At 41.6% G+C, this 27,231-nt stretch overlaps 3 protein-coding genes and 2 long non-coding RNA genes across 13 annotated transcripts in view; 2 read left to right on the top strand and 3 right to left on the bottom strand.

The window, feature by feature from the left end:
- The window catches only part of LOC115201088 (arf-GAP with dual PH domain-containing protein 1), a 43,338-nt gene extending 38,031 nt beyond the window's left edge, over positions 1-5,307 (bottom strand). Inside the window, exon 1 of one of the 2 annotated variants that reach the window (XM_029764370.1) lies at positions 4,924-5,307. In XM_029764370.1, the coding sequence (XP_029620230.1) occupies positions 4,924-5,008 (85 nt within the window). In that variant the 5' untranslated portion in view covers positions 5,009-5,307. The remainder of the gene's footprint in view (positions 1-4,923) is intronic. The other variant, XM_029764371.1, reaches the window with a different exon arrangement.
- Positions 1,575-3,183, bottom strand: LOC115201089 (uncharacterized). The gene is made up of 3 exons (XR_003879683.1): positions 2,982-3,183; positions 2,082-2,141; positions 1,575-1,762 (listed from the first exon to the last, which is right to left on the bottom strand). It is a non-coding gene; the product is annotated as an uncharacterized LOC115201089 (long non-coding RNA).
- Positions 5,308-6,273: 966 nt separating the features above from the next.
- On the top strand, positions 6,274-7,514 carry cox19 (cytochrome c oxidase assembly factor COX19). Its single transcript, XM_029764366.1, has 3 exons — positions 6,274-6,466; positions 6,704-6,815; positions 6,949-7,514. The coding sequence occupies exons 1-3, from the start codon at positions 6,385-6,387 to the stop codon at positions 7,037-7,039; spliced, it is 285 nt and encodes a 94-aa protein (XP_029620226.1). The 5' UTR covers positions 6,274-6,384; the 3' UTR covers positions 7,040-7,514.
- LOC115201087 (uncharacterized) lies at positions 7,510-10,768 on the bottom strand. 3 transcript variants are annotated; one of them, XR_003879680.1, is made up of 6 exons: positions 10,374-10,768; positions 9,482-9,625; positions 9,200-9,343; positions 8,787-8,888; positions 8,285-8,435; positions 7,510-8,017 (listed from the first exon to the last, which is right to left on the bottom strand). It is a non-coding gene; the product is annotated as an uncharacterized LOC115201087 (long non-coding RNA). The 3 variants fall into 3 exon arrangements; XR_003879681.1 differs by having other exon boundaries at positions 10,447-10,767; XR_003879682.1 differs by having other exon boundaries at positions 10,605-10,674.
- A 249-nt stretch (positions 10,769-11,017) lies between these two features.
- LOC115201085 (vesicle transport through interaction with t-SNAREs homolog 1A) overlaps positions 11,018-27,231 on the top strand; it is a 171,104-nt gene continuing 154,890 nt past the window's right edge. For 2 of the 6 annotated variants that reach the window (XM_029764359.1, XM_029764364.1), the window contains exons 1-2: positions 11,018-11,254; positions 26,666-26,724. In XM_029764359.1, coding sequence (XP_029620219.1) covers positions 11,161-11,254; positions 26,666-26,724 — 153 coding nt within the window. In that variant the 5' untranslated portion in view covers positions 11,018-11,160. The remainder of the gene's footprint in view (positions 11,255-26,665; positions 26,725-27,231) is intronic. The other 4 variants (XM_029764361.1, XM_029764363.1, XM_029764362.1 and 1 more) reach the window with 3 other exon arrangements.

Raw genomic sequence — 27,231 nt, 5'->3', positions numbered from 1 at the left:
GAACCTGTCATTGCGGATGTAAGCAATGTCCCCACGTGCTCTGGCAGCTTTCACGGCTGGGAAAAGTAATTTCCTCTTCTGGTGCACAGCTTCAGGATAGTCCTCGTTGAGGAAGATATCCATTCCTCTCAAGTTCTTGGCTCTTTCCAGAACAGCTACCTTGTCCTTGAACCTCAGTAACTTGACCCCTAGCGGCCTGTCACCTGGACCGGTGGTGGGTTTTCCAGTCCTGTGGGCAAGCTCAACCTCAATCTTCCTGTGGTCCATCTTCAATTTCTCAGAGATCATTTCCCTCACGTTGTCCTCAGACTCCATCCAGGTCTCACGTGGAGATTCTGCAATTCTGTCCACAACCATGTTGTTTCGCCTTGATTGTCACTCGAGTCTAATTTATCCATCATTGTTATCATGGATTCACACAAAGAACTAATGTCCTCTCTCAATGACTTACAGATTTCTGACATCTTTCCATTCTCCTGTTTCAACTCATCGAGCTGACCTTGGGAGAACTGCAAACTGTTCTCCAGTTTGCAGTTCTCTGGTGTGGTCGTCCATTATTTATTAGTTGGATCCACCAGTATTTGGACAAAACACTTGAAGCGATGTTCTTTTTGTAACAACTGCTTGTAGAACTATTTATGTTAGTTTAAAAGATCCTCCACGTGTGATAGAGAGACACTACTCAACGGTACTCCCACCGCCTTTGGTCTTTGTCATGGTAGGTAGCAACGTAGGTTACGCTGTTACTCCTTGCCGTTCCAGACAGGGCAGGTCACAGGGAAGATTGAAAAGTACAAAGAGCAGGGATCTCGACAGCCACAAACCCGAGACAAACAGCGGTCCCATCCACAATGGCTAACTGCGTCACGGGGTTGCGTTCAAGCCCTCAAGAAAACCCTGCTAGCTTGATAGGCAGCTAGCTAGCTGCTACTCCAAATAGCTCCTCAGACCCGGCCTTGGTCAGCAGGATCACTGGACAGAGACTAGCCTGTCACAGCAACTGATGCCAACTGCGTTGTGGGATCCAAACTAAAAAGTTAGCTAGCTACTAAGAAACTTTCCAATACACTTTCAAAACAACAAACCGTGCTCTCCCTCGTTCAACAGGAAGTGACGTATGTGTGCCAGTGTACTCTGAAGGGTTAAACAACAGGTCTGGGACCAGGCTAGAGAACACTGCATGCTGTGACATGGGCCTGGATGAGGACACATCTTCAAGCTGCCTGACTGAAGACTGTGGCCTTCAGTGGTAGCGGAACCAAAAGCCTTCCCTGGGTGTACAGCAACAGTCTCTCTCGCTGTCTCACAGCCATTCTGTCAACAGGTATTGTATGTAACCACTCAAATTCATACCAACAGCTATGGACACAAGCATTGACTTATTTTCACTTTGTCGACTTGTCCCATTCTTCAATCTTGTCTGAGATATACAGTATATTTTAGTTGAAACACCTGTGTTATGTCTAATATACATGAATACAAATCTATTTAGCATTCACTTTAGACCTTTTGAATCGTAAGCTCCAAGTGTTGTGTTTGTTACCGCAGGAAGTAGTAAAAGTTAATGACAAACATTCCATGGAAAAGTTGTTGTATTGTAATGTAACAAAATGTATGAGTTTATACAAAACTTTATTGCATTTGGTCATCCCCAAAAATGTGGCCTTTGAAAGCCTTGATAGTTGCATCCTTCGCATAGCTGACAACAGGGTGGCAGGTCTTTTGATGTGCTGCTCTAGTTCAGTAGCCCAGCAGACTCAACCTGGGGATAGGGGGACGGACACATGTTAGTTTTGATAAAAGTCTGGGAGACGGGGAGGAGAGAGCATGAGTTTTGGCGTGAGTACAAAAAAATCCAATCCAACCAGTGGCTTTGGATAATATGCTATGTCATCACACAGGCAGACTGCCACAGAGAAGGAGGATTACATAGCGCATCATGTATACTATTATGAGCTTAGTTTAGCTTCTCTGTCGCTCTGGAGAGGTTGTTGGTCAGAAGGCCTTAGACCATTCCGTCTCTGTAGCACCTGGAGAGAGATGAATCGAGGTAGTGAGTGCTAGAAAGAGAACGCCCTTACCCCTGATCTCCCATTGGCCCAGAGTCTCCTGCTCAGGCTCCAAGAAATCAGATGACAAACCTGCAGAGATTAACAAAAGAAAATGGTACCTTTATTCACAATTAATCAGTCACTTTGCTCTGGGGCGCAACTTTCACTGGGGACGGGGGGGACATTCTGAAATTGAATTTTCGTCTCCTCCAGTTTTATCATTGGAATATGATACAAAACGAGGCAACGGTGTGCTTGAGGACCATGCAGACGCCTCCGAGCGGTCGGGTAGGCTGTTTTGAGTGTTTATCTGACTGGATAAAAAATTGATGTCTCCCCACATCTAAAACCAAAGTTGCGCCCCTGACTTTGCCTATTTCACATTAATAAATTACAATATCTGATTAAAAGTATGCATGCCATTTTGTGATAACAGCTATGACAAATTACATGGCATACATGTGAATTTACAGCTAGCTAAGATATTATTTCTATTTTATGGCACAATGTCTCATCTCACTAACAATTACTAAGGGGAACAGCAAATTCCATTATTGTGGCTCATCCGTATTGTGGCTAGCTACACATAGGTGATTTATTCCATCATGACAACATGCTCCTCATTTGACTGTAGTTAGCTAGCTGCTAGCTTATTAATTAAGTATCCACTCTATTGCTTAATAAGTGATCTAGTTAATGGGAGCTAGCCAACATGCTTTGCTTTTGACATGCCACGATCTTGCTTGCTTTATATCTGACAAATATTTTATCTACCATAGCTAGATAATGCTTTATGATAATTACAGTTAGTTCATTAGCTAGCTAGCTAAGTGTAAAACTGAGAGTCTGGCTGTAAAACGCAGCTAGCTAACCAACTCAACTTTATCAGTTGTAGCCAAGCTGGCTTGATACTCAGTAACGTTATCTTACCATGCTCTTCTGGCCAACTGCACATTCCTCTCGCCCATCCCGGTCGATTCCTTCTCGCCTACTCCCGTCTCTTGGTCTTCCTCTAGGTTCAAACCTATATGGCTGTAGTCCGTTGCCTTACTGTCAAAAGCAATCCACTCCTACCACAACCACCTGGTGCAGGCAGGTAGTCAATGGCTCAGTGTTCCAAAACTGTTCACCTGTTTCTACGTCAAGCAAGGACAATGTTCCATTTGTTATTTTTGAGTGTTTATGGTGCGTGTGCAGAACAGCAGCATATAATAGATTTCCAATCCCCCCCCCAAAAAGTGACAAATATAATAGATCAACGTGCAGTGGTATTGATCAACCAATCAATATCACCCATATACGTTTGCTTGACACCCCCTCATTGTCCTACTGGAGGGATAAATACAAAAGTAAATGCAGAAATAACATGAATGAATAAAATGAAAGAAAGTGGGATTCATTATTTAAATTATGTATCTATTTATGTGTGCAATTATTAATCAATGTATTTGTTTTATCTATTTCTGTGTTTATTTACCTATTTATATGTGCATTTTTATTTATTCATGTATTCATGTATCTATTTATGCGAGTATTTTATTCTAATTAAGGCAGCTTTGGTGCTCCATAGTAAAAGGGCCTTTGCTCCCTTAAAAAGACATGTTTAGATTTTCCTTTTGTATTTCGTGATTTTGGTCGTTCTTTGGTGGAGTTTCCCACCGGGCACAGAAGTCAATTCAACATCTAGTTTTGATTTACATTTGGTTGAGTTGTCAACTAACATGAATTCAATGTGAAATCAACCCAAAACGTCACCCTGTCATTGGATTTAGGTTAAGACTTGGGTGAAAGAAATATAACATTCCATTACATTGATGACTTTTTGCAAATTACGTCATCACATAGCTTTTTTTTGGTTCAAATTATGTAGACAACGTTGATTCAACCAGTTTTTGCCCTGTGGGTTGTTTGTCTTTATGCGTTCTTGTTGATTGTAGGCCTAAGTATGTCCTTCGATGTAGGCCTATGCCTTTTTATTTCAATGCATGTGTATGATTTGTATGGCATAGTTTGCATTCGCGGTCATCTGTTTTATGCACTGGTTACTTTCACATTGATGTCGGCATTTGAAGTCAGGCTTGTGAATTGATAGCGTTTATAAGGCATATATTTCATGTTGCACTGTACAGGTACGCGCCATTCCACAAGTAAATCAGTCAATTTATGATGAGGTTGAGCAGTGGCTGGGCTCATTATTTTTTTGTTTGTTCTCCAAGTATAATTTTGGAGTTTTGCCATACCCTAAGTTTAACTGAACTGACACCACTGGTTTAACCACACATTTTCTTGTCTGTCAGAATGACAGTGTGGGTTCGAGTGACAGACAGTGGCATACATGATGGAGGAAAGTATAGGAATGTTTTTGTTTTGTTTTTACAAGGTCTGCATGTCTCAATACACTTAGCAGTTTTTCCTATACCCTACAGCCCTACAAGGTCCATAGTCCATCAATTCTCCTCAGTAGGCGCTGGCTGCCAATGCTTTAGCACTGCCTCTAAGGCTATAAGGTGTGTCTCAAAAGCAATTCATATTATTTCCTGTTTCCACAACTATTCACTTTAATGTGCACTAGAAATAATGTCATTTCATAAAATAGAGACATTCATTAGATAGGGACTGCGATTTAACCAACAATTGTATTTTGACATTCCAGAACAATGTCAAAAGACAATTCTTGGTTGAATCGCAGATAGGGTTAGCACTGACTGACAAGCTGTCACAACGACAATAAAATAAAACAGTATAGGCTATTTAAGGTTAACAGGCAGGTGCATTCTACACTAGGCTATGACACCTCGCGCATCGCACACATGCATGTTTAGGGACCATTAACGATTTGGCGCTTCTATTTTATCAACCGTTTGTTTCCTACCTGCATTGCCGCAGTCTGCACATACATCGTTTCCAGGTCTGGCCAGGACATCTTGCAAGAGCCGTTTATTCCTCTCCGACTCCATCGCCGTTTGATCTCCACCCAATCCGAAAGACTTCAATACAAAGCACGTTCACTGGGATAAAATAAAAAATACAATTGGGACCTTGTAGGCTACTCGAAATGCTGAAAAAATGCTCCTGGTTTTGATTTTAAAAAAGCTATTAAAAAGCCTATTAGAAATCCGCTTGGATGAGATGATTTGAAGGTTTGACAAGTCTCTCTCTCGTAAACTACAGCTCTATTACGAAGTGTTGCTGACTGCATTATCTGAAGTCTGTCATCCCCTCCTTCTCCTCCAACTCATGTGTCTGCAGTCGCAGTGAGACCTCCAGTGGTATGATGATCGTTACTTGTTTTTTTACTACCTGTGTAGTCACATTTTTTCTTTCTGACACTGACATATTGCCAACATATTGTGAAAGTTTTTATAAGGACTATTTGATTTTGTACAAAATAAACTGTGCACTGTCCATACATTTCATTGGCAAATATTATGTATTTGTAGTTGCTTTTATTTCCACTTACTTCTGTCCCTTTAAAAGTTAGTAGATTGTCGAAAACATAGATCTAGAAACTATAATAGTAGAAGGTGTTTAACACTCTTATTATGGGCTAAAGGTCCGCCATTTTGGTCAGGGAGGTGGTCAACCATGGTTTGCCAGTGCTGTGATAAGAAATTGGGTGCGTTTGTAAATTCACTCTGGCTATCTCCTCCGATTTCAGAGAACTCTCGTCTGAGTGTGCCAGAGTGCAGAATAACTGCTGAATTTACGAATGGTCAACACCCGTTGAATATGGCCGGTGCAAGTAAACGTCAGCAAAAAAGCATAATTATATTGTTGCCAGCAGCACAGTTCCAGTCACCAACGCTCTGGATAACATAAACAGCCTAACCAACTCTGCAAGGGCGAGTAAAATGGTCAGAGTGAGGTGTTCTCTCATTTGTGTCTGAAAGTAGCTAGCAAGCTAGCCAAGGTTAGCCAGTTTCCTTGTGTGCTTGACTGACATTGTGAGGTCAGAACTTGGATCAACCATACTCCTCAGTCAGAGCGTCCAGTGTGTGCTCTGAGAGTGAAACGCGCTGAATTTACAAATGGACAATGTGACAATGCTCTGATTTTACAAATGCCCAGAGCACACTTGAACACTCCTGACCAATATGGCTGTAATTTCCTTTTTTCTGGAACTTTGAAGGTTTATGATTACCCCTCAAGTAATTGAGTAGGATCTCTATGGTCGAAAACGTAATCGATGTTATCTATGGGTTGATTATTCACGTCTAGCTCAGAACGTTTCCCTACGTCACAACTGTGCGGCGACTGTGAACTGCGCTATCGCTTGAAATAATCGCGAAGGTCTTGTTTTTTATTTTTGATACGTCTCTTACAAAAAGCAATCATGTCGACCGCTATGAACTTTAGCAGTAAGTCTTTTCGGCCCCGTGCTCCAGACAAAGGATCCTTCCCTCTGGATCATTTCGGTAAGAAAAATAAACCATTCCTTGTTGAGTAACTGACTCGTTAGTTCCAGCAATAGCTGTGACGTGCGCAGCTCCATAGTAGTTTCCAGCTGTATAGGAAAGAGATGTTTGACCTCCGATGTATGAGATCTGTGAAATGACAGGCATACTGGAATGAGGGACAGTTCAACTGCTTTTGCTTTCCCTGTAGTTTAGTGTTTGAAAGGCAATGCATCTCTTTGCTGTTTGTCATTGCAGGAGAGTGTAAAGCATTCAAAGAGAAATTCATGAAGTGCTTGAAAGACAACAGCTATGATAACTCCATGTGTCGACTACAGTCCAAAGACTACCTTGAATGCCGGATGGATAAGTGAGTATTCACTACTGTTCGTTTAGCTGCTACTTCTTTCCTGTTGAGAATGAGAGGACTAGGTATACACACACTATTGACCAGAACATGACTGCTCTTTTCACCAATGTGAAACTATTCTCTGCTATTTAAGTCAGCTGATGGCCAAGGAACCTCTGGAGAAGCTAGGGTTCAAAGACCTGATGGACAAACCCAGCCAGGAGAACAAGGAGGCTAAACCCTAAACTTTCCTTCCTACACAGATGGATGCTGTCATGCTTGAGTGATATTAGACATGAAGATAGTTTCTCTTGTCCACGTCTTGTATATAAAATTACAATGTAATATATTGGGGGCAGTGTTTCAAGCGTTTGTGTGTGTGTGTATATAAATATTTTTTGGTAAATTAACCATGCTTTGTTTTGCATTGGAATCTTGACAAATGATTTATCTGAGGTGGCTTCTCAGTTCTCAAAGTGGTATGTTTCAAACTTGTGTCCACATGGTACACAAAAGATCTTCCCTCAGTCTAGCTAGCCTACGCGTATGCATTATGAATAAGGAAACGTTTGAATACATGCTTTGCTACACTTCATCAAAGGGCCTTACTAACCACTCAAGGTACTATGGAATGTTGGTGTGAATGAGTCTGGCGGAAACCAGTCATAAATTGTTCCAAGACTCATTAATTTTGTCAAGACAAATAAAATAAAAATCAGGCAGCACATGTTTTAGTAGTTGCATATGAAAACAAAAAAACACTCAATCTATGTACAAAACAAAACTATAAAAGTTACACAAAAATGAGAATTCTGTCAACCACCATTCAGCTCTTTAGGACAAATCACAATGGCATGAGAGAGAGGGGGGTTCATTTCACTCCTCTTGACAGTGCTAGCTTGCCTCAGATTGATCCTAGCAACTATTATTATGCTTATAGACCAACAAAAATATACTATGGCTAGAGAAAGGCTGTCTCAATACTCATGTTTTTTCCTGTAATGTCCTGTGTGATCAGTGATCGTAGAGGGAAGGACAAGGATAGGAAGCTGGGTAGAACTTTTGATACAGAAACTTTTCCAGTGAAGAAAGAGAGCTGTGAGGTCAGGGGTTCCAGGCAGCTCTACCCGGAGGAGTTCGAGCTGGAGCGTGAGCGTCTGCAACCGGGGGAGCGCGAGCGAGTTCTGCGGCGAACCGGAGAGCGTTTCCGTGGTGACCGAGACCTTGAGGCACAGAGGGGGATGAAAACAGGTCAGGAGACTTATTTGCCAGGGGAATGACAAATGGTCTTTATCTTCACACTTGAGGGGATACATGGTCAACTGCCATTCATTCTGTAATCAGGGATGCACAAGAGAAAAAATATCTATAAACAATATCAATCTAATTACAGGATACAGATGCAAGACATAAGACTCCAGATTTTCTTACAATAGTAAATAGGGGGGAAAAAATACAATGTAGACCCAGAACCATTGGTCTCCACCAACCTCCATCCATGTGTTTGAGAGCCTTGTTGGCGTCAATGACCGTCTCAAACTCCACCTTGGCGTAACCTTCCAACAGGTGTGGGTGGAGCCTGTCCACAGGCATGTCAATCATTTTTATCTTGCCATATGTGCCGAAGATCTGAATGTGTCCCTGAAAAGAGAAGAGACTTTAGTCAAAACCCAACATCAGAGATATTGCTCCCTACTCCCACAAACCTCCAATACCTTCAACATAGACTGCAGCTTGACACTAAAAATGCATTCAAATAGGCTATATTGAATCAAATTAATGTGCACATACACTTGGAGACTGAGCAGTCATTTTTTGATTTGATTTTATTTGGATCTCTTTTAGTCCCCATTTGGACTAATCTTCCAAGAGTCCTTAAATATTAAAATACAATTTATATACGAACACATTTTCACATATAACACACTATTACAAACATACATAATATACTAACGTTATAAACCAATAAATAAATAAATAATTTTTACTCACCTTGATTACGTTTCTGGTGAGGCGCCCCAGGTACACCTTGGTGGGGGGCTGGGGCTCCTCCTACGCCTCTCCTTGTCATCCTTTTTCACTGATAACTTGGATCTACAGGACAAATGGAAGAGCTCTTACTCTTTATTCCTCCACTCCCCAAAACATGTCACACTTCCAATCTCAACGATCCCTCTCCTTCAGTCTTTGGATTAGTTTTTCGGAGTGATCACCGACACTGGTCCTGCAGAGTTAAGGAGCAGGCAGGTTTTATTTGTCAGCCCAGCACTAACATACTGAATTCAACTAATGGAAGTTCTTGAATGTTAAACCATTAGGTGAATTGAAAGTATTTAGCCTGCACGCACTTTAACTAAGGGCTGGGATTGGAGAGTGGAGACCACTGCTTTACGGGTCACACATACTTGGACTGTGAGCGTTGGCGGTTGTTGTTGCGGCGGCGAATGAGGTTGGGTGACCCTGAGGAGCTGGAGGATCGGGAGCTGGAAGACCTGGAGCGGCTGGAGGCAGAGGAGGAACTGGAGCCGCTGGAAGAACTGGAGCCAGAGCTGAGTGAAGACAGGGAGAGGGGCTTACTGTGGGGACAGATCAGAAAGCAGTGACTGCTGAGATAAGCAGTCTGATTCAGCAGAGATGCGTTGTGGCTGAGAGATGGGAAAGGAGCGGTCACTCAAATTGTGTCCAACCTGCTGCTCCCAGAGGAGCTACGTCCTTTGCGTCCCTTCTCCCTTCGCCCGTCTGCTCCTTCCTTTGTGGGACCCTATTTCTCCTTCACTCGCTCTTTGGCCTTGTCTTCCATATGCTCCTTTCTACGGACCGGAGAAAGCGCCCTGTAGATTGATAGTAGAATAATGATTTGTCACTAACCAGGCTTATAGCCAACCTTTTTATGTGAGTAAAGTACATTGGATAAAAAATGTCAAGACAGGCCTGATGGAAACAGATTTTTCAGTAAACTTTCCAAATGTCGACAAAACAAAATAGCTAGACAAGGTGGGCTCTTTTTGTGTTGGTAAAATGAATTATGCGAGAAATGTAGGTGTTTTTATGCACAAATATTGATATAATAACCATCATATCGAAGTAAACTTGTCACGCGATGACATGCTGCGTTGTCCTCCCACTACGTCTAGTCAGGGAAAGCATGCAGTTCACTAGGCTTCAGATCACATAAATGATGATGAAATTCAGAGGGTGGTGAAAGTGCAAGCTGATGCTCCTTTCCAATAAATATTGAGGGTCTTATTCTGCTGACATTATCATCGATGCTTGGCTGCCGTTTGACAAATACAAATTCTCGTTTTTAACTGGTTGAAAAGGTGAAACCGACATGGTCAATTCGGACGGGAATTAAATTACAGATGTGGTTATTTGTGCTCGCGCAGAAAAAAACTAATGCCGTGGGACGATCACACAGCATGTCATCGCGTGACAATTTTACTTCGATATGATGGTTATTATATTAATATTTGTGCATAAAAGCGTTTCCACCTACATTTGTCGCATAATTAATTTTACCGACAAAAAGATCGCACCCTGTCTAGCGTATTTTATTAAGTCGACATTTGGGAAGTTTACCGAAAAATGTTAGCCAACTAATTTACACTAATTTGATGTCTTTATATCGCAAGACGTGTTTTTCAATGCTGACCTGCCCATACAGCTAGTTTTAGCTAGCTACATTCTATTTAGCTAATTCAACACAGATAGGTGAAATATACACTCGAGTCAAACTGCGTTCCCTATAACAACAACATAATATTTTTTCGTTAATTAAATTTTTGAAGTATCTTAAAAAGGCAACTTCACATCGTTCGTGGTGGTTGCAGATACAAGTCGCAGAGAGATGACGTTGCAAAATTGAGGGGATGTGGTGTTTCACAAGACGCACAGCTCCCTCTGGTGTTGCTTATTGGAATAGGACATTATTTGGGTCGGTATGGATAATGTGTAACACATCATTTTATATTTTTTAAACAAAATGTGGGATTAGTAAAGATTATAAATGTGTATGTCTATTTAAAATTGTAGCAACATTCTTTATTCTTTATAAATGTGCTATGTCCTCTTAAAAACAAATGGTTTCTTCTATTTCAATGTGATAAAGCTATAAATAAATGTTTAATTCATAAACTGTCTTTATTTTCTAAATACAAGTGTGTTTTTTTCTATCCCCGCAGTGTGAACGTTTTGACAGTTCACATTGGAAGAACCAATGAATTAACAGTTGCTGTTTTCTTACCGGGTAAAATGTGTTGTAGCCCAACACGGAAGTGACGGTTCGCATTCGCAGAAAGCGTTGTTTTGCTTCATCTTCAGCTAACTTTCAGCCAAGAGGACACCTCTTTTACACTCAAACTTCAAAATGTCTTCAGACTTTGAAGCCTACGAACAAGAATTTGGAACCCTGACAGCAGAAATAACAAACAAAATTGGAAGGATTCCCAAATTAGGTGGAGGTAAGCCACGTTAAGCTCTATTTACTGGCTTGACTGTAGCTAGCTATCTCAGACATGGTTTAGTTCTAAATATATTTGCTATAATGTCAACAAATTAACAATGCAGCTAGCTAGTTAGTTTCACATGACACGTATTTTACGCAAATGTCATTATATTCATCATATTCACTTTGTGTTAGTGAAATAAGGACGTTACCTATCCAGCTAGCTTGCTAACTATCCTAGTAACTGCCAATCCTAAGAGCAGGACAACCTATGGACATTGCACCAGGATTTAATCTCCCTTTAGGAACATATCCAAACTTTAACATTAAACTACTTTGTACTTGTCAGCACAGCATTTGAATGGTCAGGACCTACAGTACCAGTCAAAAGTTGACACACTTATTCATTCCAGGGTTTTTCTTTATTTTTTACTTTTTTCTACATTGTAGAATAATAGTGAAGACCCACTAACTATGAAATAACACATTTAGTAACCACAAAAGTGTTAAAAAAATCAAAATATATTTGAGATTCTTCAAAGTAGCCACCCTTTGCCTTGATGACAGCGTTTCACACTCTTGGCATTCTCTCAACCAGCTTCATGATGTTGTCACCAGGAATACATTTCAATTAAAAGGAGTGCCTTCTTAAAAGTACATTTGTGGAATTTCTTTCCTTAATGCATTTGAGACAATCAGTTGGGTTGTGACAAGGTAGTGTTGGTATACAGAAGATAGCCCAATTTGGTAAAATACCAAGTCCATATTATGGAAACCACAGCTCAAATAGAGAGAGAGAAACGACAGTCCATCATTACTTTAAGACATGAAGGTCAGTCAATGCGGAACATTTCAAGAACTTTGAAAGTGCAGTTGCAAAAACCATCAAGCGCTATGATGAAACTGGCTCTCATGAGGACCGCCACAGGAAAGGAATATTCTTTTTACCTCTACTGTAGAGGATAAGTTCCTAAGAGTTACCAGCCTCAGAAATTGCAGCCCAAATAAATGCTTCAGAGTTCAAGTAACTCACATCTAAACATCAACTGTTCAGAGGAGACTGCGTGAATCAGGCCTTCATGGTTAAATTGCTGCAAAGAAACCACTACTAATGGACACCAATAATAATAAGAAGAGACTTGCTTGGGCCAAGAAACACGAGCAATGGACATTTAGACCAGTGGAAATCTGTCCTCTAGGTCTGATGAGTCCAAATTTGAGATTTTTGGTTCCAACCGCTGTGTCTTTGTGAGACGCAGAGTAGGTGAACAGATGATCTCTGCATGTGTAGTTCCCACCGTGAAGCATTTTGGGCTCCCGAGTGGCGCAGTGGCCTAGGACACTGCATCTCAGTGCAAGAGGCGTCACTGCAGTACCGGGTAGGCCGTCCATTTTAAATAAGAATTTGTTCTTAACTGACTTGCATAGTTAAATAAACACATTTGAGGAGGAGGTCTGATGGTGTGGTAGTGCGTTGGTGGTGACACTGTCAGTGATTTATATTGAATTGAAGGCACACTCAACCAGCATGGCTACCACCGCATTCTGCAGCGATACACCATCCCATCTGGTTTGCGCATAGGTCCACTATCATTTGTTTTTCGACAGGACAATGACCCAACACACCTCCAGGCTGTGTAAGGGCTATTTGACCAAGAAGGGGTTTGATAGAGCGCTGTGTCAGATGACCTCCTGCAGTTCTTTATTTTGAGCACAAATTGTCAATGCTCACTGTAGCTAACTGAAAATGGAGTGGGAATGGGTCTAGGAAGAGGACATTTGGTATCAACGCTAGGGCTGGTACAATTACCGTATAACCGGGTAACCGATAGTTTGGATGAAGACCGTCATGAAAATAAAATAACTGTTAAAGTTTTCCCCCAAAAGTTGTATTTTTATTTTTTGGTGTGGTACAAACAGCTGACTGAAGACGGGACGGCCTGTCATTCATGCGGGTGAGTCCGTTTCTACCCGAAAGTGGACTCTCAACAACGTGATTGAACTTTTGTTGCTCCTTGCTGAAACAAGCAAACGAGCCCCTCCGTCCGCCCGTCCCCGCCCAATGCAGCAGAAGCACACACAGAATGGGCTTTGACGTGTCCGTGGTCTTCCTGCAAAATTTGGCTACTTTGAAAACAATGCCACGTGTGAAAATGGATTGGTTGCAGGCTTTTGGGATACTTCTAAATATCACAGCGGCAAAAAAAAACTACTATTAATTTCACTAATCCCACTGATAAGGGAGGGCCGGGGAGTGTGTGTTTGTTGAGAGAGCGTAGCTGAGTGAGTGTGAGGAGAGCAGTGCCAGAACATGGGAAAGTCTTGACAAGCAATGATGTAGTGGTGGTTCTTACACAGGGACACTCAGTCAATCTTAAATGAATCATTGTTTATTGTCAGTGCGTTGGAGAGATTCCAACCAACTCAATTCACCATAGTACACATGTCAATCAGGAGCTCTCCCTGGGCAGTCCCAGTAGTTGTCTTATATACAGCTATACACAGACAAGTTATATTTGCGTGATTTTAGCATAATTCATTAATAATTACTGTTTTGTTTCATTCTTGTGACAGACCAATACTGGAACATAACATGTGACAGACCAATACCTCACGAGGCTTCTTCTCTCTAAGCTGAGACCTTGAAACTAAGATCTTTTGTTCGTTCTCAAAACAAGGTCTGGGCGTACTGCCAAATTGCAGCTACTGATAGTGATGAATTGTACAGTCAGCCTCTTGCATGAACACAGAAATTGGTTTATAGAACACAGAAATGAGTTATAAGAAAAGCACAAACATTAAAATTCCCTGCTTAGAGGATAAACGCTAACAGTTTACCCACATTTTGCCAAAAAATGCATTGAAAGAATAACTTTTTCACCGTGACCAGCAATCGATCGGAGTTGTACAATGACCTAACAGCACTAGCTAGCTACATACTTCTCTATCATGTGGCAACTCCTCTCTTGCTGTGCTACATTTTCAGGCCTTGTGGACGGGTTTTAAGGGGTTATTGGACATGACATTTTTGGTATACCTGGTAACCCTGCTATGGGTACACTCACAATTGCCGCCAGTCCACCCATTATGACGTCATTGACTTTAACGCCAGGGTTGTGGGTTCGATTCCCACAGGGGCCAGCACAGAAAAAAAATGAATGAAATGTATGCATTCACTACTGTAAGTCATTCTATTCATTCTATTTCAATGGCAGCACATGCAGTCAGGAGAGGAGTTTTTCTTTGCTAATCGAACGCTTATTACGGTGACCGGGGTGAACATCCAAAGATCCATGACCGTCACAGCCCTAATCAATACAGTTATGCATAAGTAAAGATGGCGCTGCAGTGGATAGCAGCTATTTTGTTTTTGTATTTTATTCGGATCTTACGTTCTTTTGTACGTACGGTGCATTCGGAAACTATTCAGACCCCTTAACTTTTTGTTACGTTTAGTGTTATTCTGAAACATTTTCCACTCATCAATCTATACACCCCATAATGACAAAACAAAAACAGGTTTTTAGACATTTTTGAAAATGTATTAAAATAAAACTGAAATATAAAATGTACATACGTTTTCAGACCCTTTACTCAGTACTTTGTTGAAGCACCTTTGGCAGCGATTACAGCCTTTTTGGATATGACTTTACAAGCTTGGCGCGCCTGTATTTGGGGAGTTTCTCCCATTCTTCTCTGCTGATCCTCTCAAGCTCTACTAGGTTGGATGGGGAGTGTTGCTGCACAGCTATTTTCAGGTCTCTCCAGAGATGTTCTAGACTGGGCTCTGGCTAGGCCTCAAGGACATTCAGAGACTTGTCCCGAAGCCACTCTTTCGTGGTCTTGGCTGTGTGCTTAGGGCCGTTGTTCTGTTGGAAGGTGAACCTTCGCCCCAGTCTGAGAACCTGCTCCAGAGCGCTCAGGAGTTCATCAAGGATCTCTATGAACTTTGCTCCGTTCATCTTTCCCTCGATCCTGACTAGTCTCCCAGTCTCTGCCGCTGAAAAACATCCCCACTGCATGATGCTGCCGCCACCATGATTAACTGTAGGGATGGACTCAGGTTTTCTCCAGACTTGACGCTTGGCATGTAGGCCAAAGAGTTCAATCCTGGTTTCATCAGACCAGATCATCTTGTTTCTCATGGTCTGAGGCCTTTAGGTGCCTTTTAGCAAACTCCAAGCTGGCTGTCATGCCTTTTTCTGAGGAGTGGCGTCTGTCTGGCCACTCTACCATAAAGGCATAATTGGTGAAGTGCTGTAGAGATGCTTGTCTTTCTGGAAGGTTCTCTCGTCTTCACAGAGGAAATTTGGAGCTCTGTCAGTGACCATCGAGTTCTTGGTCACCTCCCTGACCAAGGCCCTTCTCCCTGATTTCTCAGTTTGGCCGGGCAGCCAGATCTGTGCCTCGGCACAATCCTGTCTCGGAGCTCTACGGACAATTTCTTTGACAAAATTGCTTTGGACGTTCTGCTTACTCCGGGCCTGACCCTAATCCCGTGTACTCGAAGAGGAAGCGACGGTGCAAGAGAGGCAGTCGAATTGGCATCCTGACGAGAATACGTTTGCGAGCAAATAAATTGCCTGTACCTCCTGTTCTATTGGCGAACATAGTTCATTAGGGACTAACTGGACGAGCTCCGTTCCAGACTATGCTATCAACGGGACCTGAAGAACTGTTATATTCTATGTTTCTAGGAGTCGTGGCGGAACAAGGACATGGATAATATACAGTGCCTTCCAAAAGTATTCACCCCTTTGGCATTTTTCCTATTTTGTTCCATTACAACCTGTAATTTAAATTGATTTTATTTGGATTTTATGTAATGGACATAAACAAAATAGTCCAAATTGGTGAAGTGAAATTCAAAAAATAACTCTTTTTAAATTTTTAAAGAACTATGGAAAAGTGATGCGTGCATATGTATTCACCCCCTTTGCTATGAAGCCCCTAAATAAGATCTGGTGCAACCAATTACCTTCAAAAGTCACATAATTAGTTACATTGCACACAGGTGGGCTTTATTTAAGTGTCATATGATCTGTCACATGATCTGTGTGTGTGTGTGTGTGTGTGTGTGTGTGTGTGTGTGTGTGTGTGTGTGTGTGTGTGTGTGTGTGTGTATATCTATCTATATCTCACACACACACCTGTAAGTAAGGGGTGGCACCATGAAGACCAAGGAGCTCTCCAAACAGGTCAGGGACGAAGTTGTGGAGAAGTACAGATCGGGTTGGGTTAGAAAAAAACTATCCAAAACTATGAACATCCCACGGAGCACCATTAAAAAAATGGAAAGAATATGGCACCACAACAAACCTGCCAAGAGAGGGCCGCCCAACAAAACTCACGGACCAGGCAAGGAGGGCATTAATCAGAGAGGCAACAAAGAGACCAAAGATAACCCTGAAGGAGCTGCAGCGCTCCACAGCGGAGATTGGAGTATATGTCCATAGGACCACTTTAAGCCGTACACTTCACAGAGCTGGGCTTTATGGAAGTAGCCAGAAAAAGCCATTGCTTAACCTCTCTGGCGCATGTGGGACGAACTCGTCCCACCTACGTAACAGCCACTGAAATCCAGTGGCGCGATTTTTGAATCGTTAGAAATACTATTACTTCAATTTCTCAAACATATGACTATTTTACAGCTATTTAAAGACAAGAATCTCGTTAATCTAACCCCACTGTCCGATTTCAAAAAGGCTTTACAACGAAAGCAAAACATTAGATTATGTCAGCAGAGTGCCCAGCCAGAAATAATCAGACACCCATTTTTCAAGCTAGCATATCATGTCACATAAACCCAAACCACAGCTAAATGCAGCACTAACCTTTTATGATCTTCATCAGATGACACACCTAGGACATTGTGTTATACAATACATGCATGTCTGTTCAATCAAGTTCATATTTATATCAAAAAACAGCTTTTTACATTAGCATGTGACGTTCAGAAAAAGCATAACCCCCGCAAACTTCCGGGGAATTTACTAACAGTTTGCTAAATTACTCACGATAAACGTTCACAAAAAGCATAACAATTATTTTAAGAATTATAGATACATTACTCCTCTATGCACTCGATATGTCCGATTTTAAAATAGCTTTTCGGATGAAGCACATTTTGCAATAATCTAAGTACATAGCCCGGCATCACAGGGCTAGCTATTTAGACACACACCCAGGTCAGCCTCCACCAAAATCACATTTCCTATAAGAAAAATGTTCTTACCTTGCTTGTTCTTCGTCAGAATACACTGCCAGGACTTCTACTTCAATAACAAATGTTGGTTTGGTCCCAAATAATCCATCGTTATATCCAAACAGTGACGTTTTGTTCGTGAGTTCTAGACACTATCAGAATGCTACATCACGATCTCGAGCATGGCGCATTGGCGTGACAAAAAATGTCTAAATATTCCATTACCGTACTTCGAAGCATGTCAACCGCTGTTTAAAACCAATTTTTATGCCATTTATCTCGTAGAAAAGTGATAATATTCCGACCGGGAATATGCATTGAGCCTAAACAGCCGAATAAAATTTCTCCTCAGGAGCGAATCGTGCACGCGCCTCATTCAAAGGTCCTCTGAGTCGCCACTTGCCAAAGGCGATAATGTGTTTCAGCCTGAGGCTGCCTCGTAAACCTTCAGGTATTTCCCGGGTTCTGAGAGCCTATCGGAGCCCTGGGAATTGTCACGTTGCAGCTAAGATCCTTACTTTTCAATAAACAGATGCAAGACGCACGACTCCTTGTCAGACAGGGTACTTCCTGCTTGAAACCTTGTCAGGTTTTTGCCTGCCATAGGAGTTCTGTTATACTCACAGACACCATTCAAACAGTTTTTTAGAACATTCAGTGTTTTCTATCCAAACCTGAACAATAATATGCATATTCTAGCTTCTGAGTTGGTGTAGGAGGCAGTTAAAAATGGGCACATATTTTTTCCAAAATTCTCAATACTGCCCCCTATCCCAAACAGGTTAACGAAAAAATAAGCAAACATGTTTGTGGTTCACCAAAAGGCATGTGGGAGACTCCCCAAACGTATGGAAGAAGGTACTCTGGTTAGATGAGACTAAAATTAAACTTTTTGGCCATCAAGGAAAACGCTATGTCTGGCGCAACCCAAACACCTTATCACCCCGAGGACACCATCCCCACAGTGAAGCATGGTGGTGGCAGCATCATGCTGTGGGTATGTTTTTCATCGGCAGGGACTGGGAAACTGGTCAGAATTGAAGGAATGATGGATGGCACTAAATACAGGGAAATTCTTGAGGGAAACCTGTTTGGCTTCCAGAGATTTGAAACTGGTACGGAGGTTCACCTCCAGCAGGACAATGACCCTAAGCATACTGCTAAAGCAACACTCGAGTGGTTTAACTTGTTGGGGATAAGGGGCAGTATTTGCACGGCCGGATAAAAAACGTACCCGATTTAATCTGGTTACTGCTCCTGCCCAGTAACTAGAATATGCATATAATTATTGGCTTTGGATAGAAAACACCCTAAAGTTTCTAAAACTGTTTGAATGGTGTCTGTGAGTATAACAGAACTCATATGGCAGGCAAAAACCTGAGAAGATTCCTTACAGGAAGTGGCCTGTCTGACCATTTCTTGCCCTCCTTGATCATCTCTATCCAAAACAGGGGATCTCTGCTGTTACGTGACACTTCCTACGGCTCCCATGGGCACTCAGAAGGCGGGAAAAAGCTGAACTATGTAATTCCATCCCCAGGCTGAAACACATTAGCACGTTTGGCAAGTGCTCTATCAGAGGGCCATCAGACTGAGGCTCGTGCATGAGGGGATAGCATGCTTTTACTTTCACTCTCTTTGTATTAAAAAACGATTTCCCGGTCGGAATATTATCGCTTTTTTACGAGTAAAATTGCATAAAAATTGATTTTAAACAGCGGTTGACATGCTTCGAAGTACGGTAATGGAATATTTAGATTTTTTTTGTTACGAAATGCGTCGTGCTCGTCACCCTTATTTACCCTTTCGGATGGTGTCTTGAACGCACGAACAAAACGCCGCTATTTGGATATAACAATGGATTATTTGGGACCAAACCAACATTTGTTATTGAAGTAGAAGTCCTGGGAGTGCATTCTGACGAAGAACAGCAAAGGTAATAACATTTTTCTTATAGTAAATCTGACTTTGAGTGCTAAACTTGCTGGGTGTCTAAATAGCTAGCCCTGTGATGCCGGGCTATCTACTCAGAATATTGCAAAATGTGCTTTCACCGAAAAGCTATTTTAAAATCGGACATATCGAGTGCATAGAGGAGTTCTGTATCTATAATTCTTAAAATAATTGTTATGTTTTTTGTGAACGTTTATCGTGAGTAATTTAGTAAATTCACCGGAAGTGTTCGGTGGGAATGCTAGTCACCTGCTAATGTAAAAAGCTGGTTTTTGATATAAATATGAACTTGATTGAACAGACATGCATGTATTGTATAACATAATGTCCTAAGATTGTAATCTGATGAAGATCATCAAAGGTTAGTGCTGCATTTAGCTGTGGTTTGGGTTTATGTGACATTATATGCTAGCTTGAAAAATGGGTGTCTGATTATTTCTGGCTGGGTACTCTGCTGACATAATCTAATGTTTTGCTTTCGTTGTAAAGCCTTTTTGAAATCGGACAGTGTGTTTAGATTAACGAGAGTCTTGTCTTTAAAATGCTGTAAAATAGTCATATGTTTGAGAAATTGAAGTAATAGCATTTCTAAGGTATTTGAATAACGCGCCACGGGATTCAACTGGCTGTTGAGTAGGTGGGACGCAAGCGTCCCACTGGCCCAGAGAGGTTAAGGGGAAACATTTAAATGTCTTGGAATGGCCTAGTCAATGCCCAGACCTCAATCCAATTTAGAATCTGTGGTATGGCTTAAAGATTGCTGTACACCAGCGGAACCCATCCTACTTGAAGGAGCTGGAGCAGTTTTGCCTTGAAGAATGGGCAACAATCCCAGTGGCTAGATGTGCCAAGCTTATAGAGACATACCCCAACAGACTTGCATCTCTAATTGCTGCAAAAGGTGGCTCTACAAAGTATTGACTTTGGGGCGGTGAATAGTTATGCAAACTCAAGTTCAGTTTTTTTTGTTGTCTTATTTCTTGTTTGTTTCACAATAAAACATATATTTTGCATCTTAAAAGTGGTAGGCATGTTGTGTAAATTATACAAACCCCCCAAAAATCTATTTTAATTCAGGGTTGTATGGTAACAAAATAGGAAAAATACCAAGGGAGTGAATACTTTCGCAAGCCACTGTACATCTAACTGGTTTTTCCATGCATTGTCAAGACCGGTCGGCAGCCTCGGGTAAGAGAAAGGGGGGATGTGTGTGTCTTTGTTAACAACCACTGGTGCGCAATCTATAATGTTAAGGAAGTATTGAGCTTTTGCTCGCCTGAGGTAGAATAAGTCATGATAAGCTACAGACCATACTATTTACCAAGAGAGTTTTCACCAAAACTTTAGCTCGGAGACAAATAGGTTAACATGGTCCACACACACACCAACAGAGTCGTGAAGAAGGCAATTCCTCTTCCCCGTCAGGAGGCATGGGCCCTCAGATCCTCAAACGGTTATACAGCTGCACCATTGAGAGCATCTTGACTGGCTACATCTCCGCTTGGTATGGTAACTGCTTGGCATCCGACCGCAAGGTAGTGATGGGTCGTTCGCGAACGAGTCGGCTCTTGTAGGTGAACTTTGGGAACCGGCTCGCATATCAGAAGAGCCGAATCTATTTATAAAAAAATAAAGAGATGAATAATCAAAAGATTTTAATGAATAGAATTAACTAATTCAAAGAAGGAAGAAATAAATAAAATAATATAGGCCTAAATGCTCAAGCGTACACATTCGTTTTGACTGTTTGCTCAGACTAAAAGCCTCACCTGTTGTTCTTGTCAATCAGACACGCAGTGTCAACCAATGAACCAAAGATGCGTGAGGGAGGGCCGAGCCAACTCACTCAGTCACTCACTTAGCAGCCGAGGAGAGAGCAGAAGGACAGCTGTGAAAACAACAGCTGGAAAATGAGTCGGAAGCACAGTAGCATTTGGGTGCATTTTAATAATGTTGATAATGTTAGAGCGCAGTGTAGAATTTGCCAAAACAAAATCTCATATAAAGCCGGTTCTACACACAACCTACACCGGCATATGCGAACTGTGCAACCAACTGTGAAGCTAGCTGTAGCGGAGCTTCGAGAAACTAGCGGGCCTGCTAGTGATAGTGGTGGAGCCAGCGTATCCACTCAGTCAAGTAGACCTACTCCGCGACCCACAGCAACGCAGTCTTCTATGGACAAGTTTATGCCAAAGTCTGTCTGTCTAGCAAAACAAGGCCAAATTGATATTGCATTGGTTGAAATGATTGCCACCGATTTCCAGCCACTTTCGATCGTGGAGGACAGAGGTTTTAGAAATTATATCAATAGTCTAAATCCAATGTACACTATTCCAAGCAGGAAAACCCTTTCAAAACTACAACTGTACGAGAGCACACCGGTTTCAGTGCCTCAAAGAGTCCAAAAAGCTACTGCCGTTTGCCTTACCACTGACTGCTGGACATCAAGGGTAACCACTTCTTACATGTCGGCTACATGTCACTTCATTGAAGGTGAAGATCAGTCTTCTGGACTGCTTTGTGTTCAGCGACAGACACACCTCAGAGAACTTGGCAGAGGAACTGTTGAGAGCGGCCAGAGAATGGCAAGTAGATGGAAAAGTGGTCTGTTGTGTTAGCGACAATGCAGCTAACATAACCAAAGCCATGAAAATGTGAAATGGACCCATCATCCATGTCTTGCCCACACAATCACCTGATTTATAAGAGATGCTCTGAAGATGATGAAACCCACTGTGGACAAATTGAAAGCAGCTGAGGAATACTTCCACAGGAGCACAGTAGGTGCTGAAAAACTAAAGTCTACACAATGCCAGATGGGGATGCCTGAGCTGAGGCCTAAACAAGACTGCACTACAAGGTGGAATTCAACATTTTATATGTTGAAGCGGTTTCTTGAGTCAAAGGATGCCATCATCTTTACCCTGGCCATTGTTAATGCACCTGTTGATGCTCTGACCCAAGAGGAATGGGAGGTGTTGGAGGAGGTGTGCAGAGTCCTGGAACCCTTTGAGCAGGTCACTGTGGAGATCAGTGGAGAGCGGAACAGTAAGCAGTTATTACTACATCATTTAATCCAGTATTTTATATATATGAGAATGTAGTATCAGTAGACAAAACGTGACCCTGAACTAATAAGTTACTGTTCTCTCTCTTCAGCTATGTGCCGGCCTCAAAAATGATACTCCTGTATAAGTGTCTGCAGCGAATCACAACCAGCCGCCAGAGAGAAGCAAATGTAGCCACAGGACATGTGACAGGGTGTACAGTCCATCAACTCTATGTTCATCAATGGACAGAAAGTTCCACAGAATGGAATATAATCATGTGCTATCAGAATCCGCTGCACTTGACCCCAGGTTTAAGAAGTTAGCCTTCAGTGATGCCAGAGCGATTGATGAGGCTCTTCAGCAGCAGGGAGGGACAGCCCCAGCAGTCAGCTGGCTCGGGCAGCAGGGCAACAGGAAGAAGAGGGATCAGATGGAGCAGAAGCACCAGCTGTAGTGCCACAAACGTCTGCTGTTTGGATGCTGTTTGACGAGAGTACAACTGTGAATGCTGGGAAGGAATCCCTCAGCAGATGCCGTAATGCAGGTCCTATCCTATTTGGAGGAGCACCTCCTTCAAAGATCTGCAGATCCTCTGAGCTGGTGGAAGAACAAGGCCTCTGTCTACCCACGGCTTACTAAAGTCATGACAGGGAGACTCTGCATAGTGGCCACATCCTCTGAGAGGGTCTTCTCGAAAACGGGACAAATAATTACTGGGAGAAGAAACCGCATCAGCCCCTCAAGTGAGGCAGATTGCATTTCTGAATGCAAATGTCTCATAAAAGCAAAATGTGGTCAGCATTGCTGTGTGCTGCTGGTTATAACATGGCAATAAAGAAGAGAGAGAAAAGAGGGAACAGTTTGTTTTAAGTTGGATGCTGCAGTTTTGCACATTTATTTTTCTTTGATATGGAGCAATATTCTATTATTATGTTGTTCAGATTGTATTCGTTTTGAATTGTTACATTTATATGCACTTTGTTTATATACATTAAAGTTATACTTTAAATGCACATGTGTAATAGCATCCTTCTTTTTTACATTTGCGGGATGCTGCAATTTTGCAAATTGTTATTAATTTTTATTTGATATGGTGCAATATTCTATTATGCTGTTCAGTTGGTATTCATTTTGAATGGTTAGATTTATATGCACTTTGTTTATATACATTAAAATTATACTTTATATGCAAATGTTTAATAGCATTCTTTTTCATAACAAACCAATGCATTTTTAAATACTTTGTGGTTAAGGTAGAGTATGATTTCATTTATTGTTTTAACACCAATCATAGTCAAACTATCGCAGACTGTTTTTAACTTGAAAAAATACAAAACCGCCGGTTCTTTTGTCTTTTCTTTTTTTTGGGAGCTGAGCCGAACGTGCCGGCTCACTGAAAAGAGTCGGAATGCCCATCACTACCGCAAGGCGCTACAGAGGGTAGTGCGTATGGCCCATTACATCACCGGGGCCAAGGTCCCTGCCATCCAGGACCTCTATACCAGGCGGTGTCAGGCAGGCCCTAAAAATTGCAAAAGACTCCAGCCACCCAAGTCATAGACTATTCTCTCTGCTACCGCACGGCAAGTGGTACAGATGCACCAAGTCTTGAACCAACAGGACCCTGAACATCTTCTACCCTAAAAGCCATATGACTGCTAAATAGTTAACCAAATAGCTACCTGGACTATCTGCACTTTACCCCTTCCTATATGTACATATCAACCTTAATTAACTCGTACCCCTGCACATCGTCTCCGTACTGGTACTCCGCGTATATAGCCAAGTTATTGTTACTCGTGTATTTTATTCCTTGTTATAATTTATTTCTTTGCATTGTTGGAAAGGGCCTGTAAGCATTTCATTGTTAGTCTACACCTGTTAACGAAGCATGTGACAAAAAAATGTGCAATCTACTTATTGCAAACTTTTCTGTCAGTCCCCATTTTTTATAATTTCACCTTTTTTAAGAATTCACTCTAGGCTAACTGAGACCAATAGAGAGGCTTGAGAGCCTAAAATTGTGTACCATGACTGTAAATATACCTGTACTGGTCTAATTGTTAAGTGAACACTTTATTTGCAAACCAAAGGCTGTCTACCTATTCACAGGGCACAGGTTCACCCACTGAATGTTTTCCTTTCCTTAGCTCATATTTTCCAGGTCTATTGCTTGTTTATTTTGCTATGCTATAGCTGATGGATATTTACATCTGATTGAATTGTCAATGTTTGAATTGGCTTCTTGGCAGAAACAATGCATCTTTCACAGTGTAATGTCGCCATGTTTCCCCACTACCCTATGTGGCGCGTGTTAAAATAAGCCTATACAAATACGAACAAAGGCGGAAGCCCATCATACCCAATGGTAATTGTTCTGTGCCCTCTTCTCCTACCAGAACAGTTTGCACTTGAATTTCAATTCCATTCCTGCTCATGAAGACATTTTCTTTTTCTCCCCCTCAAGTGCCTGAATTGTACCCATTGGCTGACAGCCCTCCGTTTCATATGTCGACAATAGTTTTGACAAAGACCTTTTGTTGCCATTGCTGGATGTCACATATGCACAATTACTGATGATGGTTGTGGCATGCTAAGAAATGTCCTTGACGGTGTCTTGGCCAAGCCTTCAGCATTCACGCAAGAATCAAATGGAGGATGTGTTTTTTTTTTGTTTTGCTTCGTTTCCGTCGGAAAAACTTGGGATTGAGTTTTGAATAAGAATACAATACAATGTAATGCAAGGTCTAGTTCCATTAAACATAAATGTTTTTTGGTTTTTTTTTCTCTCCCTTAAGAGTGTTTATGGAAAGCTGAAGGCCTGTCAGTCACTAGCGATTAAATATTGAGCAGAGATGAAGAGGCTCTCCGAGCTCCAACTTTTTTTTTGCCTTGCTGCTGCATTTTACAAAACTACTCGTCCGCCCATCCGTCGGTCTGCGGTACTCATAGTAAATTGCCATGTATATTTCAGGCTCCTTTTTCCATGTACAGTGCCGTAGCGGTCTATACCTTATCTTGTGGAGAATCGCCTCTGGCTGTTTACTTGTGTAGGCTGTGAGGTTGTACATAGGTTTTAAAAATGGATTTGATGACTGGCAAAGGGCAGTGCAGACCCATAGGGCAAACCATTTTTTTGATCTTCACTTGGTTTTCACACTGTTATGTTCCATCACTGATAGGCTAGCCTTGTGGATTGCTTTTGAGCTGGAAGTTCTTTGGAAGTCTGGGCTCAACTTTTCAATTATTGAAAATATGGCCAATTTAGGTCTAGCCTATTTAACGAACTTTGTACCACAGCAGGCCGGGTCTTTTATAATGATCCTTGACTTCTTAGATGTTGGGTTCAACTCTGGGCCATCAAAGTATCAGTTTTCTTTTGAAAAAGCAAATATATGTTCAAAATGGAATGGAGAATATTAGGAATATTTAACTGCTGCTATTGTGGATGGGCGTGAGTTCTCGATTCAAGATTTGTATTAGATTGCTCGAAATGTACAAATGCAACTACTGAGCAGGTTACATTTTTATAAGCACTGACCAAATGTGAAGCCCTAAGATTTTGTTTGTGGAGTTTGTCAAATGCAGTGAAAATATTTGGTTTTCAGTTGTGTATCAGAACCAGTAATTGGAAAAACCGAAAGCATACTGCAAACTTTTTCTGTCTTCAGACCCGTTTCACGCTAACATGCGAGTAATCAAAATGATTTTATGTAGCATGTACTCAAACATAGAAATAATGTCTAATGCCCATCTCTAGTTGCTACACAACATGATTAGTTCAGCCAGAATTTTGAGATCACACAATAATTTACAAGGTTCCACATTAAATTCTTGAGGCCAAATGAGCTTGAAGTAATGATGTGCAATAGATGCCACCAGGTGAGCATGGTGCATTTTAGTAATTCATTTTAGTAAATCTTAGTGGGACTCAAAGTTAGAAAATTTGTCAACCTAGTAAAGCTGACACCTTTCTTTTTGAGTTGGCAAGAGGTGTCTCGTTGCTCCTCTATAAAAGCCAACAAAGGGCTTTTACACGTGGATAAACAAGAGACATCTAATGTGGATCGGCGTGCGGAGAGAATGTGTAAATATATCTTCAAATGCATTCTGGTGTGTGTTGTTATCGCTCCCCCCGTTGCGGGGGAGTTGGGTTGTCATAAAGCACTGCTCCTCTGTCGACTGATCAATATGTTGCTACTCTTTCCCTTTTCAGAGGAGAAGACACAGCTGGTTCTAAATGTCGACAAACAGCTTGAAGAAGTCAGAGAATTGGTACGTCTTTGATCAGTAATTTCCGCTCTTCCCATTTTCTAAATAATGAATTTGGAAAAGGAAACGAGACAATTTCACTGGCGAACGCAGACAATGACACCTGTGTAATCCTAACGGTGACTTGACACACAAGCACTTCACGTGGCGGATGGCTGCTCAGCGTGATAATGGCGTGATCACATTAATGATAATTTGCTTTTAAGTGACATACCTGTGACACATTTCAAGCTGTTATTTGGAAGGAGTCTTCACGTCATGTTTAAAAATATGAAGGAAGTGAACTAACGTGTAAATTCTAGACGTCGTTGTGTTATTATGTCATCTTGATTAGGCTTCTCCAAATTCACCTCAGAAAGTCTTGTCGCCGTGTACCTCTAATGTACTCTCTATTTAAAATGAAGGGTTTTCAAATTGATTGTATCATATTTATTTGCCAAACTGCCTTTCTGTCATAACTTTTTTAATCATTGATGAATGACACGAAGAGGAGCAGTCAATGTTTCAACA

The sequence above is a fragment of the Salmo trutta genome, chromosome 10, assembly GCF_901001165.1.
Source record: "Salmo trutta chromosome 10, fSalTru1.1, whole genome shotgun sequence".
Classification (NCBI taxonomy): Eukaryota; Metazoa; Chordata; class Actinopteri; order Salmoniformes; family Salmonidae; genus Salmo; species Salmo trutta.
Note: the sequence above shows the minus strand (reverse complement) of the source record. Positions and strands in the feature narration are given on the sequence as shown.

Coding starts and splice junctions, on each gene's coding strand:
- cox19 (XM_029764366.1), top strand. CDS start 6,385: ATGTCGACCGCTATGAACTTTAGCAGTAAGTCTTTTCGGCCCCGTGCT. Junction 6,467..6,703: donor CTTCCCTCTGGATCATTTCG/GTAAGAAAAATA, acceptor TTGTCATTGCAG/GAGAGTGTAAAGCATTCAAA. Junction 6,816..6,948: donor CTTGAATGCCGGATGGATAA/GTGAGTATTCAC, acceptor CTGCTATTTAAG/TCAGCTGATGGCCAAGGAAC.